This window comes from Rhinolophus hipposideros (genome assembly GCF_964194185.1).
Source record: "Rhinolophus hipposideros genome assembly, chromosome: 4".
Classification (NCBI taxonomy): domain Eukaryota; kingdom Metazoa; phylum Chordata; class Mammalia; order Chiroptera; family Rhinolophidae; genus Rhinolophus; species Rhinolophus hipposideros.
In genome coordinates this window covers 63,907,560-63,926,004 of record NC_138050.1, presented here as the reverse complement: position 1 = coordinate 63,926,004, position 18,445 = coordinate 63,907,560, and the positions used below count along the sequence as shown (strand labels likewise).

At 40.7% G+C, this 18,445-nt stretch overlaps 1 protein-coding gene across 1 annotated transcript in view; it reads left to right on the top strand.

Annotated features, from left to right (window-relative positions):
• The window catches only part of RAP2A (RAP2A, member of RAS oncogene family), a 37,499-nt gene extending 29,764 nt beyond the window's left edge, over positions 1–7,735 (top strand). The window contains exon 2 of the mRNA XM_081045642.1: positions 2,913–7,735. Within this exon, the coding sequence (XP_080901768.1) occupies positions 2,913–3,150 (238 nt within the window). The 3' untranslated portion in view covers positions 3,151–7,735. The remainder of the gene's footprint in view (positions 1–2,912) is intronic.
• The last annotated feature ends 10,710 nt before the right edge of the window (positions 7,736–18,445 follow it).

Below are 18,445 nucleotides of genomic sequence, written 5' to 3'. Positions count from 1 at the left end.
AAGTATTTGGGTTTTTTCTACATTATCTCCTTTGACCTTTTCAGCAACCTTGTGTGTTAAGTGATAACAGTTATTTTTATTCCCTTTTTCACTGACAAGGAAGTGGAATACAGGTGAGTAGAGTAAATGATTTGCTCAGTCTTGCAATCTCTCAGTGGCAGGCCTGGAAACAGCCTCCAAATCCTAGTTTAGAATCTTTTCTACTGTCCCATAGTTTAGTGTTAACAGAGAGACAAAAAATGTATCACTGACTGGTATTCTGAAATATACATAATGTCTTTTTTTCCTGAAGATCTTACTCAGTCTTTTAAAGTCCTGAGGATATTAGTCTGGATTTCCCTAGTGTCTTCAGCATCTTGGTTCTAGAAAAGACCAATGACTGTGGTTAGTAATATAATGGACAGGTTCTGTGATACTCACTAAATTGTCGTCTTCATTTAACAATTATGAAATGCTGTTCCATGTGGACTATGTTTGCAGTGTTTTGTTGCCCTTTTGAGAATCTGTTAGTAAGATGTATTCAGATTCGTAATTCAGACGGTGTATCATACTCTTTGATATTTTTATAAGTTTTGAACATCTACCTATTTGTAGTTTTTAATTAAAAACATAAATATTTCTTTACATATAAAACCTGATAGAGTACAGTATTTAAACTAACAGTATTTGTTAAATTATATATTTATCACTTAACTAATATAAAGTGATGTTTTATCCCTTTTTTATTAAGTAATATAGAAATTGAAATTAATTTTTAACTTAATTAAATTCAGCCAATACATTTTACCAAATTATATTAAGATTTATTTTACTTCACTGCCAAACAAAGCATTTTAAAGCACATTGTGATATATAGATATATATAGATACAGATTTTCATAAGAAAAATGAAATGCAGTTATATCTTTACAAGTAAAACAAATTAGGAACTGACAATGTTCTGACACGACAGGCAGTGTTAGCTTCCTGCCAGGCATCTCTAGAGCAGGTCAAGAGGGCTTGTATGCAAAGCAGTGTTTGTAACACTGCTTTCTCACTGTCATTTGTCCACCCAGAGGCCAAGGGGTACTCATAATTGATTGTACGTAAGAGTCCTAGAAGATGTGTAAAACCCTTGTGTCATATGTTCAGAGCTCTCAGTATGATCCGAGGCCAGAAAGCATAAGGCACAGTTGATATACAGTAAATTTATATAAAGTTCTTTGGTATAAATTGGAGTTGGCCAAAGCCATTTCCTGCAAAATGATAATTTTCAAAGTCTAGATTTACTGTAGATGTTTTTATGTTTCAGATTGCTAAATGGCACACTGCCTGGAGTATGCCCTCATGATGAGACCACTCAGTTTGATCTAGTGCCAGAGAAAATACTGAGACTCTGTTGGGAATCTAGTTTGCTTTAGCATGAGTGGAGAGAATGATCTTGACAGGATGATGAAACTGTGAAAGTATTGTCACTAACATTAACTACCTGCCTATTATTCAGTTTCCTGAATGAGAAAAATTCTATACGAATCCTGCCTCAGTAAATTCTAGACCATGTGGTAGTTTTCTAACAAATTAGCTGTGTCCAGTCATATTTATCATCACTTGTAGGCAGTTTTGCAGTTTACTTCCTTTGTAAATTAGAGATGCATTCTGCTTAGGGGAAAGTACACACACACACACACACACACACACACACACACACACACACACTGATTTATACTAAAATCACAGAAAGCTTTTAAAATGATGTTTAAAGTCAAAATGAAAATATCAACATTTCTTAGAACAAACGTAAATAAAATAGTAAATTATTATGCAGAGTAGCACCATGTATTTTTATACCATGAGTAACCATTGTAGAATCATCTTATGGCTCCAGAATGATTTAGGATCTTTTTGTTGTTGTTGTTCTTTTCATATCATTTGAAATCTTTATTAGTTTAGCTTTTTCCGGACATGTTTATTCAGTGACAATTTATCTTAGTCTGGTCTGGCTGCTATAACAAAAATACCATAGACTAGGCACTTTAAACAACAGAAATTTATTTCTCACAGTCTGGAGGCTGAAAAGTTCAAAATCAAGGCTCTGGAAGATTCAGTGTCTAGTGAGGGCCCACTTCCTAGTTCATTGATTGTTTTCACTGTGTCCTCACATGCTGGTTGGGGGGGGCAAGGTGGCCTCTTTCATAAGGGCACTAATTCTGTTATGACCTAATCACCTCCCAAAGGCCTGATCTCCTAAATATGATTACATGGGAGATTAGGTTTAGCATATGAATGAGGGGCACACAAACGTTAGTCTGTAACACATCTGTTCTAGTTAGGAAGAATAGAGAGAAAATCAAAGAGTTAATGATTGAAATATTTAATTCTTTCAAGCGAAAAAGAACCATAATTGTCTTTCAACTGACTAATGTATAACAGTTTTATAAAGGGATAGAGTGTAGTTGTATTTAATGGTTTCCATCCTAATGATTTTTACTAGCTTTTTTCTTATTTAGGAACTCTTAGAACGTGATCGGTTTTGTATATTACAGAGCATAGTAGAATGCTGACAATTATAAGTTGTTTATTCAGTAGGGCTGTTACCTCATCAACTGAAATTTTGAGTAAGCATCTCTTACAGTGAAAAAAGTTTATCTAAGTGCATTTATCCTGAGAATAATTTTCCAAATATATCTGGAAAGGTAAATTGACTTTAAAGGATGTATAATTGATTAATTAAAACATCATTTTGAAAAACCTATTTGTGATCCACTGTGAAAGCAGCTTCTCAATGCCCTTAGGTAGATGTCAAGCCAGTGGAGCAAATAATTTTTCATGCAACTGCAGAGAATATTTGTAATAGAACATAGTGAAAGGAGAGAAAATACATTTTTACCTGCTAACTTCTAAACTATATGTGTGTTTTGTTTATTCTCTTACAGGTATGAGAAAGTGCCAGTCATCTTGGTTGGGAACAAAGTGGACCTGGAAAGTGAGAGAGAAGTGTCATCCAATGAAGGCCGAGCCCTTGCTGAAGAGTGGGGCTGCCCCTTTATGGAGACTTCTGCTAAAAGTAAAACAATGGTGGACGAACTCTTTGCAGAAATTGTGAGGCAAATGAACTATGCCGCGCAGCCTGACAAAGACGACCCATGCTGTTCCGCATGTAACATACAATAGCATTCAAAAATGGCTCTCCTGGACAGGATTTGCCCCATATCATAGGCGATACAAACGTCGTCTACTCGACTGCGGAGTTTGCAGGACATGTGGTGTGATCTACAGTGAAATAGCTGCCCTTATTCAGAATTCAGCCGTGATTGTCAGTTGACGTCTCTGAGTAACATTTGGGTTCAGTAACTACAGTTTTCACCATTGTCCTCAGTCTCCTGTATGCACCTGCAACTTTAAGGCATAGCCAATCGATCTACAGGGTGATCTCCTTTGAAAGCTATGATGGCATGGTCCCTGAGTTGACAGAAGCAACTATTGTATAAATTAAAAATAATCACAAGAGAGAACCCAGAAGAATTCCTGTGACCACTTACAATTAAAATATTTTGTCTTCTTTAAAAAAAAAATAAGTAAAGGAGAAATATTTTCCTACGAGAGTACTGAATTTTCAGGCATTGAGATAGTGCTTCTAACCAATGTATTCTGTCAAGTAACATAATAACAGCTGACCTGCCAGCAGCATTACAGGGAGAGATTCTTTGCTCAGCCGACACATTTCTGTTTTTCAAAATTGATGCTTAATTGTAGATGTTATCCTAATTTGTGACACGGAACTAATTCATGCATCAATCCTTAGTAGAGCATAAGTCAGAACAGGTTGTGTAAAAATACAATCTGGTTTTAAATGTGTTAAATCACCTGCTTTGCCACAGAAAATGGAGGCTCTCACAAGGGTTTGATCCGAATTACAACCCCAAACCCACCCTCTGTTAACCAAGCAGGTATGGTCTTGATTACTTTACTGAACAAGAAGGAAGAGCAACTGTGATGCAAAGAGATTGCCTCGCCTTACTAACGAGAAGCGTTCTGATAGACTGACTAGTACCATCATGTAAGGAAAATGAAGCCATGCTGCATCCACATGTTCCCATTTGTAGAACCTCACAGGACACTACAAATATCTTGCATTTTTACGTTTGTTTAAGCAGCAAATTCCTTCTTGCCTTTAAGGGCTATGGTTGTGGTGTGATTCTTGGTTAACCTGCTTTCAAAATCGAGTTTGCTCTAGCAGAGCTTTATTGCAGGCATTTAAAAAAATTGAATAACCATGTGAAATAATTTGGGCTTAAAAGTAGAACGTAAATTATAGAGTGGAAGGTAAGGGACAGAAAAACCTTTTATCTTTCATTTTCCTGGAGAATTATATTAAGATTTTCTTATAACAATTTTGCTCTGATTACTGAAGTGGCAAATAAAGCTAGAGAATATTTTGTTTTGAAAAGGTGCTCAAGCTCTGATACTTTTGGTTTTCATAGCCGTGAAGTATTTATCATTTGCATGAGTAATGGCACAGGAAAAATCTATTCATACATTTTACAATCAAGTGTAGAAGGGTTTTTAACTAACTTCAGAGTTACAAATGCTAAAGAGAGTATCTTGAGCTGATTCTCTGGAGATAAATTTGGCCTTGAACTGCAATATCACTGAGCCTGTGATCTACATACTGCCCCACGTTTTGTTGGTTTCACACTCTTGTGCAAGTAACCTCTGGTCTTATGTGTGTAACTGAGAGAAGACTGTATGTGTGCATGTGTGTTTATTGTTCCTAAGAATTTGGCACAAGTTGGAGATAATTGCCTATACTGAAAATCCGTACTGCAGAATATAAATTATTTAAATGTTTATTATACATAATTGAAATCATTGGTGCCCACACCCCCCCTCCCCAAGTGTTTAGTAAATTGGCATTAAGCTTAGAGGATAGAAAAAGGTGGACTTTTCATAGATAAGAAAACGGACTATGTGGGGGAAACCAGGCCATGGTGATCAGCGTCTTTGAATTGTGAATGTTTGCATTCTTCAGTATAGGTTTTCTTATACCCCAATTATAAGCACCTCATTTATAGAACAAAAGCTCTAACCAGTTCTGTTGAAACAAATTTCATTGTGTAAAATTCGACAGCATGTAGAGAAATCAAAGATTCGAGAAATACGATTTATCTACTGAAACAAATATTTTGTTAGTGAATTGGTTGAGTTTTAAAGCCTCTCACTTCTCAGAATGATTGATTTTTAGAATTCCATATTTAATAGCAATTTATCACAACTAAAATTACTTATTAGAAACATCTAATAACATTCACATTATGGATTGCTATGCAGATAAGAAAAATAATATGAACAGTATGGCAAAATGTAAGGTGGAAAAGATTATCTTCAAATTGGGGTTTTACTTAGAAGTGATTGTGTCAGACAATAAGGTGGGCTTTTACTGTAAAGATGTTACTAATAACTGACTTAGTGGCTGCCTGATCACAGTGTTTCCACACAGCCTACATATTTAGTGACAAAGCATCAAAGATCCAGAAACGGGGAAACCCTCGTGCGCTCTTACTGTTGGTATTTCATCTGGTATGACTATAACTCAGCTTGAATGAATGTGTTTGTTGAGATGTTAATAAAAAGCTTAAGAACAAGATTAAATTTGTTGGCACATGAAGTAAAATAGTGGCTACAGAGAAAAGTTGGTGACCTTGTGTCACTATTTATTTTATGCCCTGATCAGACTAGCAACTAGATAAGTGAAAGTTTTTCTAACATGCCTTAAAAATATTATGGTTTGATCCAAAGACCCACTTTTTTTTTTTAGCTATTATGCTAAGGATTTTTTTGTTTTTGTTTTGTCTTATTTTTTATACAAAGGCAGCATTTGTTAAATTTTTTTTCTTTTATATTGCAGCTTTTATTTTGGTTCTTTTACGCTGTGGTAGTGATGGTAACTGATGCCTTTCATTTTGTTCCACTTACACAAAACAAGCCAGCATCTGATCAAAAGTATTACATAATATCTTAAACTATTGAAAGGTGCTTTGATGATTTTCTCCTTTGGTTTATAGAATTAAGACTGAACTTGACTAATCGCTATAGTTGCCATCACTTTTCTGTGGTAAAACTACTGATATCTGCTTTTCTATATAAAGAAATGTTGCCTAAGGATGTCTGCTCTTTGTTTTCAAGAGTTGTCCAGTGGGAATATTGTCTGTGCGTGTATGAATATGAAAGTGCTATTTTGTTTATTGTGTTGAGTTTTTGTTTGTTTTGTTTTTTAGTTTTTTGTAGTCTTGTGTTAGCTCTGGGTAAGCTTTAATTGTCTCCTTAGCCAATCAAATGTTAAAGACTATGGGGGAGGGTCTATTTTTTTTTTAATGCGTCATTGTGCATCTATTAAATCTTGATCAGGGTTTCAAGAATGACTGCAGTGGGTTTTGGAAACAGACTTATCATTATTGATTTGGGGTTTCCCAGAGAAAAATATAGTTCACAGTTAATTGTTGAGCTCTAATACAACTGACCATTTAAAATTGAACAACAGTTTATTGTTTTGTAACAATGTCAGTTGTTAAACTTTGACGTTTCAATTAAAACATGAATTGTAGTTATAACTCAATGCAAATTCAACAGTTGTATTTGGAGTTAAATTATTTTAACAAATAAATTTATTTAATGAAATTTTCACGATTTTATTTGGTTTTGTACATGTTCATGAGTGAAATGTATTTAGTATAAACAAAAATAACTAGAAATTGCCACCGAATGAATTTAATACTCGTCATACAGAAATAGTCAAGCTGAATAAAATTGAGAATTCGTCATACAGAAAAGGTTAGATCATTTTCATACCCTTTAAAAATTAAAATAACATGAGAAAGTTTTTAAAATCGGTAATCACAAATACAAACTTATAGGTTTTTTTTTCCTATTTTTGAAGATAGCTGGCTAATGCTAATGTTAATAGAATTGTTGTAGATAATAACATTAATTAGCAGTTGCTTTATGGTCCTGCTAGTAGCACTAAAACATATCAGTGTCCTTCTAGTGATGGCTTGGGGCTGTCTTGTGGTTCAGGTTTTGGGGAGTTGGAGGTGCCAGAGCTGGAGGTAGCCATCTGTATGGCTGTAGGGCCTGCCTGTTCTATATGGGGCCCTGTGAATGTTGACAGATGCTGTTATTTATATAAAGCCTCAGCTGCTCTGATTAGGAGCCCATTTCATTCCCTAAGCCAATTTAAACTATACCGTTTGGTTACGTTGCCTTCAAACTGTTGAAATCCCCTGGCAACATTCCATCAGTTTAGAAGCTTCATTGTTTTAGAATACAAGAATAATTTGAAGGAACATAACAGAGGCACTATAGACAGAATCTTAAGTATTTAAAGGAAAATGTTTCTATATTTTAGTATAATAGATAAATATCTGCCAGTTACCTTTATATTCTCATTCAAAGCCTTTGTAAAGTATTTAAATTGATCAAATTCTAATTTCAACTGGGAGAATTTCGTTGTGACTGAAAAATTGTCTTTTGAAGTTCTCCCAAGTTATACTGTTTATTGATTGTTAGAAGTCCATGAATGGAAATATAAATAGCTGAAGGAATAAAGTGCCACCCAGTGTGGAGCCCATCTGACCTCTGGGACCTGTGAAGCAGAGAAAATTATCACAAACTCCCCAAAACAGCTGCTGGCCTCTTATCTGTTTCTTAATTTCAAATATCTATGCTTCCATGTAAATACTAATAAAACGTATTGGCTCTTCATTTGTTAAATGGATAATTTAAACTGGTTTTACATTTTTCAATATTAACTAAACGTTTTTCTGGTTCTGTTTTGTTTTTTTCCTTTGAAGTATTAGATTTTAAAAGATCTGCTCTTCCAGGTAAGATGATGTGTTATTTCTTTCAACATTTTCTTAGAACTGTACACTTCATGTTACCTTCTAAGGAATCCCCCAAGACTTATTAGTGGAGAAGAAGCCAGAAAACATATCTGCTTGAAAGATGAAATACAAATAACTACATGTTTCCCCAAAAATAAGACCTAACCGGAAAATAAGCCCTAGCATGATTTTTCAGGAGGACATGCCCTGAACATAAGCCCTAATTCATCTTTTGGAGCAAAAATTAATATAAGATCCAGTGTTATTTTTGGGGAAAGACAGTATTTAAGTACACACAAATTAGGAAAAAAGAAACTGAAGAAATGATACTTGGTTTGTGGGAATTTTTTATAAGATCCTCCCACTTCAAAAACTCATAAATATCAAAGATTTCATTGCTTTATCATATGATTACAATATTATATTGACGGTATCTGGGGTATGGTTTACATTTTCACCTTAAAAAAATAAGATCTTAATGAAAAACACAAAGAATAAAGAGAAAAGCCAATTAAATCTCCAAATCACCAACCAAGTTAACATTTGTAAATCATTCCAAACATCTTTCTATGCAGATATCCACATACAGATACACACACATAAGTAAAAAGATAAATAACTCAATGTTACTTATGAGAAACTGGCTCTAAGTACTAAAAATGAATCACCCAAGGTCACTCAACTAATCAAGTGGCATAGTTGAGGTGCAGACCCAAACTTCTAACTTTAAATCACCTTTTCCCCACTGTTAATTCTTTTACTTAAATGATGTCACTTATTCCAGGCTCATTCAGCTATTATTCATTGAGGCTAATTCCTACATCTGTCATGGTCTACCAATACACAGAGAGGCACATACATATAATCCCTGATATCAAGGACAATTGTTTTAGTCCATTTGGGCCACTATGACAACATACCATAGACTGGGTGGTTTATACAACAAACATATATTTCTCACACTTCTGGAGGCTGGGAAGTCCATGATCAAGACTCAGGGCCCACTACCAGGTCGCAGACTGCTGTCTTCTCACTGTAACCTCTCGTGGTGGGAGGGAGAAGGCAGCTCTCTGAGGTCTCCTTCCTGAGGGCACTAATCCCATTCGTGAGGGCTCCACCCTCATCACCTCATCACCTCATCACCTCCCAAAGTCCCCACCTCCTAATCCCATCACACCGGGGATTAGGTCTCAGCATATGAATTCCGAGGGGATTCAAACAGTCTACAGCACTAGTCTTGGCTCCTTGCCTTTACCTCAAGCAGATGCAAATTAGCCTACTGGCAAGAAATCATTCATCTGTACCTTTCCTACTTTTGCGTGCCAGTGTTCCAGTTATCCAGGCCAAGCCAAAGCCCTAGGCACAGCCCACAGAGGCTGTTGCTGACTCAGTTCTTTCCCAGGCCAGCACAACCAGCCTGAGCTCTTCTATCCCTGGAATTTGAGGTGTCTATATGATGGGTGGGGTGGGTAGCAATACAGCAGGGCTCCGGGGCTCTGCCATTACAGGGTGTGCCCACTTCCTAAGGAAGTGTTCAGGCTAACGACAGGATCTCTGAGGGGCTTCCTGGAAGGCCAGCAGTGCGGGCACGGAGCTAGTTTGGGGGCAGTAGCAAAGCGGAGGGCTGCAGAGGGACCTACATATCATACTACACTGAAGAATAAATGCTAGGTCGATGGCTTCAGTTAAATATTAGACATCTTTAGGTTTTAGTGGGATTTTTAGTTAAAAACGTCAGGATTGGAAAGCATTTTCCAAGACCCTCCTACAAAATGAGGGGTGAGTGATTCACATATACTTAGAGCAATTGAAATAAATCATTGTTTAGTGGGAAACTACTAAAGCCAAGAAATTATATACTGTTAGTGGAAGGACATGAGAATTTCTGTGAAGAGAGTCACAAAATCTGAATAAGACAACAAAAGAGTGAAACAAAGCGACTGGGGGTTTCATTTATTTAGTCTGCGGTCATCTCTACGCGGTAAGAAAGTGCGAAAGCCATGGCCTAGAACCTGTGAGCCCTGGATGCAGAGGGAGATCTGCCCATGGAATGTTCCAGTACATGGACATTTCTGACCTTCTTTGCATACATTTTATCCCAAGTGTGTTCTGAAGAGGTCTTAATACCAGGAGATGTTTTGTAGAAAACGATTCTAGAGTCAAGTAAGTTTGGAAACTGCATAATACATCTCATATCTTGGAAAAGGCCCTGGAAAATGGCGCTGTTGTTTCCCAAACTAACCTGATCCCAGGACTCGTTCTTCCTGTAATACATAGAATGCTTTGGCACAACATTTGGGAAATGTTGCTGTTAGATAGTCGCACTTCAGACCCTGCTGTGGGGTCTCTGTCCAGGTGAGGGGGCCTGGATCACTTGTGAATGTGAGAATTCTAATGAGAGAGACAAAACGAGGCACTGTGGTCTCTGTCCACTTTCCTCAGACCCATACTTAACCTGTGCCCTCAGAGCTTTCCTTTTTGAGAAAGGTAAGAAGAGGGAGAAGGAAAGATAAAACCAAGAAAAGTAAGCCTAAAATAATGACAGTTTTCTCCTAAAAACCTATACTGGCCGGTCTATATGTCTACTCCAAGGCCAGCTCACAACAAAGGGTCTTTTCTCAGCAGATAGTGGCCTGGAGCTTGCTCCCCACACCACAGTACCAACCCCGTTGCATTGTAACTTGCCAGTGTCCTTGACCTTGGCCCATACAAGGAAATGGTAAGTTGGGGTACCATTAAGAAAACATTGGCCAACATATCCAGGAATCCCTGAATCTTATCCTTGATTCTCCCCATGCCATCCCTGCAGGCGGTATAAGCTCCTGTGTACCCACCCTCACCCACACACACACACCCTGAAACACCAGCGTGAGGGAATGGTCATTACTTGCTGGAACTTTCATTTTAAGGCTGCACTGCAGAACACTAGTGCCCTGACTAGATCCCCACAGACTCAGGTTCCCACAGGAGTCTAGTCTGAGAAGCAGACCCAAAGGCCTCTGTTTACTTCTGTCTGGGAGCCTGAATCCAAATTGTGAATTTTGCCTCTGTAATGCAAAGAAAGGCCAGAGCACCTCTGCTAGTGAGAAGAACCAAAAGATAAGGAAAGAGCAGGTTTGATCCAGTGACTGCCGAGGGGCTCCCCTCCACCATCTGTCCAGTGCTGGTGGGAGAACGTGAGGAGGGAACACAGGCAGAGGATGTTCCGAGCAGAGCTGCCTCTAGACTCACCTCACTCACAAGGGAGAAAAGAGATGAGCAGAGAATCCCTGGCGTTTATTTTGGAGGGGGCCATCTGGGCAGGCTGCTACTCTGGTTCAGGGGGGTTTACTCCACCCATTCTGCAGCCAACCTCCTTTGGGAGTGAAATAAAGAGAGATAAAAGGATAAACACATGTGGGAGGACAGCTTTTCCTCCACCAGAGCCCAACAACACCTTTCTTGTAAGTAGAGTTTGAATTCCTTTTTCCCTCAATTTATTTTATTTGCTTGTATCCTTACTACCTTTCAGTTCATTTGCACACTGTATTAGTTATCTATTGCTGTCGGGCGGGGGACCCTGCTCGCTGCCCCATTTGTCGTGCAGGGTCTCAGCTCCCACTCTCCGCCCAAGAACGCAGGACACGGTAAGGCCAAAAAGGAACACCCACGGAGCCATAGATAGGGGAGTCAAACCAATATATTCTCGCTGGCGGCTGGGCTGGAGACACAGGAAGCAGGATCTACATAATCTGCCTAACAGCAGTCCGCGCTTGCCAGCCACCATCCTCTTGCTAGCCCCCATTCCTTTCCTTTCTGCTAGCGTAGCCACAGCCGTTATATTAGTGGCCAATGGCCTACGGGTTACAGCTGACGGCCAACTAGCCACAGCTGCTGGCATCTGATCACAGTTGATGGCCATTTACTACCCGAGCCAGCACCTTTCTATTGTGAGGCCGAGAGCCTGGAAACTGTTTTTGGGGGCTTTGTCCCCACAATTGCTGTATAACAAATGACTCCAAAACTTAGTGGTTTAAAGCAGCAAACATTTATCTTACAGTTTCTGGGTCAGGAATTGTCACGCGGGGTACCCTGCTCGCTGCGCCATTTGTTATGCAGGGTCTCAGCTCCCACTCCCCGCCCAAGAACGCAGGACACGGTAAGGCCAAACAGGAACACCCATGGAGCCATAAGTAGGGGAATCAAACCAATATATTCTCGCTGTTGGCTGGGCTGGAGACACAGGAAGCAGGATCTACATAATCTGCCTAACAGCAGTCCACGCTTGCCAGCCACCATCTTCTTGCTAGCCCCCATTCCTTTCCTGCTAGCATAGCCACAGCCGTTATATTAGTGGCCAATGGCCTACGGGTTACAGCTGACGGCCAACTAGCCACAGCTGCTGGCCATCTGATCACAGTTGATGGCCATTTACTACCCGAGCCAGCACCTTTCTATGTGAGGCCGAGAGCCTGGAAACTGTTTTTTTGGGGGCTTTGTCCCCACACTCCACCCCTACAGGGTCTCGCCTCACAATCTACGCGACAAGTGTCTTCCGCGAGGGTCCCTGTGCGAGGAGCCTGGATGTGAATGCAATATCCTGGACACAGCCAGGCTCTCTGAGCACAGCCAGGGTTTCTCAGGGCACCACCACAGTACTTCTGGGCACAGCCAGACATCCTGGGCTTCTTAGGGTACCACTGGTCTCCCCGGGCACAGCCAGGGTTTCTCAGGGCACCACCCCAGTACTTCTGGGCACAGCCAGACATCCTGGGCTTCTTAGGGTACCACCTGTTTTCCCCGGGCACAGCCAGAGTTTCTCAGGGCACTGCCACTCTCTCTGGACACAGCCAGACTTCCTGGACTCAGCCAGGGCCTTTCAGGGCATTGCCACTCTCTCTGGACACAGCCAGACTTCCTGGACACAGCCAGGGCCTCTCAGGGCACTGCCACTCTCTCTGGACACAGCCAGACTTCCTGGACACAGCCAGGGCCTCTCAGGGCACTGCCACTCTCTCTGGGCTCAGCCAGATTTCCTGGACACAGCCAGGGCTCTCAGGGCACTGCCACTCTCTCTCTGGGCCTCTCGGGGTACTGTGCTGGAACAACAGCGGCTCACATCAAGGTGCTTACATATTATCAATGGCGGCCAGTCAAGACACAAAAGCAAACATCCGCCAGTCCCACTACATGGTGGTATGTTCCCAAACAGTCAAGCGTCCATTAAATCAGGGATGGAAGGCAATTCCCCATAGTCCATAGTCATTCGCCAGGGCTGTCCTGGGGGTGAGGGATGACCTTGACCTCACCCTCATCTCCCACGGAGAACTCAGCAAGCGTTTCCTCCTGGGACTAAAAGTCCTGCATCCGGGCTGCCTCAGCAAGCAGTTCCCAGCCCACAGGGCGGCAACAACCTTCGCTTTTTTCGCTTTCTCCGGCCTCTGCTGGTTGGGGAACCATCCACCTCTTTCCACCCCTCCACGGGAATCGAGCTCTCCGGCAGCTGCTCCTCCTGGTCTTCCTCAGACTGAGCTTTCATACGCACAAACTGCTCCACTGCCCTTCGGAAAGCTTTGGCCAGCACCGTATCCTGCCGACTACGCCATGTGTCACGCGGGGTACCCTGCTCGCTGCGCCATTTGTTATGCAGGGTCTCAGCTCCCACTCCCCGCCCAAGAACGCAGGACACGGTAAGGCCAAACAGGAACACCCATGGAGCCATAAGTAGGGGAATCAAACCAATATATTCTCGCTGTTGGCTGGGCTGGAGACACAGGAAGCAGGATCTACATAATCTGCCTAACAGCAGTCCACGCTTGCCAGCCACCATCTTCTTGCTAGCCCCCATTCCTTTCCTGCTAGCATAGCCACAGCCGTTATATTAGTGGCCAATGGCCTACGGGTTACAGCTGACGGCCAACTAGCCACAGCTGCTGGCCATCTGATCACAGTTGATGGCCATTTACTACCCGAGCCAGCACCTTTCTATGTGAGGCCGAGAGCCTGGAAACTGTTTTTTTGGGGGCTTTGTCCCCACAGGAATCCAGCCATGGCTCCGGTCACTCACAAGGCTGCAATCAAGCTATGGGCTAGGCTTCTAGTCACCTTATAGCGAGACTCAAGATGGGTTCACTCCCAAGCTCCCTCAGTGATTGTTACAAGGATTCACTTTCTCTAGGACCGTTAGACCTCGCTTCCTTGCTGGCCAGAGGCTACCCACATGGGCCTCACGATAGGGCAGCTCACAACGTGGCAGCTGGCTTCATCCTAGCAGGCAAGTGAGAGAGCAAGAGAGGAGTGGGAGCAAGACAGAAGTCCCAGTCTTGTATTTTAATCTCAGAAATGATGCTTCACCACTGTGGGGACAGAGCCCCAGAAAGCAGTTTCCAGGCTCTCGGCCTCACATAGAAAGGTGCTCGCTTGGGTAGTAAATGGCCATCAACTGTGATCAGATGGCCATCAGCTGTGGCTAGTTGGCCATCAGCTGTAACCCGTAAGCCTTTGGCCACTAATATAACTGCTGTAGCTATGCTAGCAGAAAAAGAAAATGGGGGCTAGCAAGAAGATGGTGGCTGGCAAGTGCGGACTGCTGTTAGGACGGCGGGTTGCAGATTATGTAGATCCTGCTTCCTGTGTCTCCAGCCCAGCCACCAGCGAGAATATATTGGTTTGACTCCCCTATCTATGGCTCCGTTGGTGTTCCTTTTTGGCCTCACCATGTCCTGCGTTCTTATGTGGGGAGCAGGACCAGAGACCCCGCCTCCTGCTCCACGCGACAACCACTTTCGCCGTATCATCTTAGTTAAAAGAAAGTCACTAGGTTCGGCTCACTCTCAAGAGGAGGAGATGATAACAAATGTCCCATGATGATTAATTTTATGTGTCAACTTGACTGGGCCATGGGGTGCCCCGATATTTCACCACCCATTATTCTGGGTGTTTCTGTGAGTGTATTTTTGGATCAGATTACATTTAAATCAATAGACTGAGTAAAGCAAGATTCTCCTTCTTAATGTGGGTGGGCCTCCTCCAGTCCATTGAAGAGCTGAATACTACAAAAAGCCCGACCTTCCTCCAAGTAAGAGTGAACTCTTGCTGCCTACTAGCCTTCAAACTAGGATATTGGCTTTTTTCTGCGTTTGGTCTCAGACTGAAACATTGGCTCTTCCTGGACCTCAAGTCTGCCAGACTTTGAACTGGAGCTGTACTATTGGCTCTCCTGATTCACAGACCTTCAGACTCAAACTGGCACAATATTGGCTCTTGTAGGCCTCCAGCTTGCTGACTCACCCTGCAGGGATTGGGACTTGCCCACCTCTATAATCTTATGAGCCAATTCCCTATAATAAACCTTTCTATAGTTATATAGATAGATGATGGAAAGAAGGGAGGAAGGGAGGGATGGAGAGATGGAAGGAGGGAGGAAAACATAGATACATCCTATTAGTCTGTTTCTCTGGAGAATTCTCTGGAGAGAATACTCATGGAACACAGGCATGAGTACCAGGAGGCAGGGATCACTGAGCGCCATCTTGGAAGACTGCCTTCCGTGTACTATTAGGAATTTTATACCATCCTGTCTCCCTACTTAGAGAATTATGATCTAGAGTCTAAGGATTTCACTGTGTATACTTTATGTCCCATTTATCTTGATTTCAATTCCTCCTCTACTATCATGTGTACCACCATGTCTAGAAAAATTATCAGTGCACCACAGACATACACAAAGTCCATATCAACTGCAATGCCAACTAGAAAGACAGGAACTAATTATGTTTAAGTATTGAATATTAAATAGGCATAAGTTAAAAATCTTTTTCTTCATCAAACCAAAACAGTTTCCCAAATATCCATCTACTATACCAGTACAGTATTCAAAGGAAATTGAGTGGCCTTCATTAAATGATAAACTAGCATTATTAACAGAATTTTCTTCCATTGGTGAATCCTGGAAATTATTCCACTATTTGCAGTGGTTGGTGGGAGGGTTGAGTATTGACGTGTTAACTCTAACCTCTTTATGTCAAAGCTAGTGACTAAGACAAATTAATGAAATTAATTTTTAAAATAGTAAATATCTGATTCTCTTTTTTTTTTCTTTGTAAAGTTGGTTCATAATTTTCAGTAACAAAGCAGCTTAAATCTCTGGTAACAGTTGATTTACTGTCAATTTACTGAATTTACCTGGTTGCCCATTAACTGATTTGGTTTACAGATTATCCTAACAGGCCCATAAAATGAGATTATCTTCCTTATAGATAGATTTTTTTCCCCAGAGAGCCTTGGTAATGAGGAGGCAGCTGATAAGATCTGGTGATAGATATCTGAGTAGGAGGAGCAGTTCTGATTAAATTAGGAGCATGAAACCTGTAGAGTGTTTCTCTCCTCCTCCACTAGACCACCAAATCCCAAAGATTGGTTCTATATGCTGCAGAGGAGCTAGTCAATGCACTAATCAAAACTACCCAATTTCTAACATCACCTGCATCCCACTATTCCTGGAACAATATCACAGGTCATTGTAGCACCTTCACCAAATTTAATCTATAAACAAGTTAATCTGTGATGAGTTAATAAGGAATTTACTAGTTTGAGGTCCTTTTGTTTTCTAACTGGCCATAAAATACCTGTAGTAAGATGCTCAGAATTTCAATGTCCACTTCAATGGACATTGAAATGTCCATTTTCCATATGTAACCATTGGACATTTCCAAATGTCCACTTTCCATATGTAACCACCAACCACATCAAGGTGTAAAACATGTCTGCCACCCAAAGGGCTCCTTCATGTTCCTTCTCAGTCAATACCCACATTCCAAAGGTAACCAGTGTTCTGACTTCTATCACCCTGGGTTAGTTTTGCCAGTTCGTGAACTTCATGTGAATTAAATCATATAGGATGTACTTTTCTGTGTCTAGATTCTTTTGTTCAGCATGATATCTGGGAGATTCACCCATGCTGCTACATATAGAAATAGTTTGTTACTATCGCTGTACAGTATTTTAATATATGGACATATTTAAATTTATGTATGCAATCAACAATTGATGGATATTTGGGTTGTTTTCAGTTTGGGTCTATTATGAATAAAACTGCTATGAATATTCTTGTAGATGACTTTTAATGGACACATGCTCACTTCTCCTAGGTAAATATCTAGGAGTGGAATTTCCAGGTCACCATAGACAGTTTTCTCAAGTGGTTGAACCACTTTATACAATAACAAGCAGTGTGTGAGAACTCCAGTTATATTATGTCACAGCATGGATGCCCTGGGAAGCAGGCTCTGCAACAGAGCTTAGTGAGCAGCATGTTTATCACAGAGTGCCCTTGGTATGAACTCCTGGGAGAGGGAATATTAGGAAGTAAGATTGGACAGAGGGAGAAGTTAAGCTACACTGCAGGGCCAACAAGCTCGGAGTGGGGGTGGGGAGTTAGAACGGCCCCTCAGAATCATTCCACGTTGGGCCAAGTTGACTAGTCCTTTGTGCCCTCCATCTATCAGCCACTGTGACTTTGAATGAGATGCAGCCAAGGCAATCTCTGAAGGATTGGAGACAGAGGCTATCAGCACTCTCAGCAGCTGGGGCAACAATCACTTCATTGAGAGGAGATCCAGGCGATGCCTCACAGTATCTACCAACTCCACACACCCACACACATACCTAGTGCTGTCAGTGTTTTCCATTTTAGTCATTCTAGTGGGTGTGTAGTGGTGTGTCATTGGGGATTTCTCTTTGTATTTCTCTAAAGTCAAGAATATTCCTGTGCTTAATTAACCATTGGTTATCCTCTTTTCTGAAGTCTTTTGCCCACTGTTTAAATGGGTTGTCTTTTCCTGGTATATTAGTAGGAATGCCTTATATTTTCTAGATATGTATTTTTAAATATACTATCCCAGTCTTCACTTGGCCTTTTCACACCATTGTTGGATGGAATCTTTTCCTAAACAGAAGTCCTTAATTTTAATGAAGTCAATGTACCAATCTTTTCTTTTATGGTTAATTATTTTTGTATTATTTTAAAGAAATCTTTTTTTACTTCAGAGTTGTTCTCAACCTCCAGTCCCTGAACAATATGATGAATTGATCATATGTGTAGAATAATTAGTTTAATCATATGGGTTTGTTCAACAAATATACAGCTATCATCATGAATTAGTCTTTGCTTCATATTATTAATGAAATATTAAAACATTTAATTGACAACTTTGGTTCTTGGCCAGTGTTTTCCTAAATGCATTTCACCAAGCACTGAGTCTTGAATAGGAAAAAGGATTCCATGATCAAGTAAGTTTGAGAAACACCTGGTTAAAGGAGTGTTTAGTATTCTAATGTGCATTATGTAACTTAAAGAGAGGTGGTAGATGCATTCTACCTCCAAATTATTTGAACCACAGAATGGTTTTCTCCTCGGAATATTTCGCAGGACTAATGCTTCACAGGTCACTAGTTTAGTAAATACATCTAAGACAAAGAAAGGTATGATGTCCAAAAAAAAAAAATAGAAGCTAAAAAAAACTGAATCTAAGAGTCCATAGTTATATTTTTATATGTCACTAAAAATAAGGAGGAATAAGCCATTTTTATATATCCATGTATATATCCTT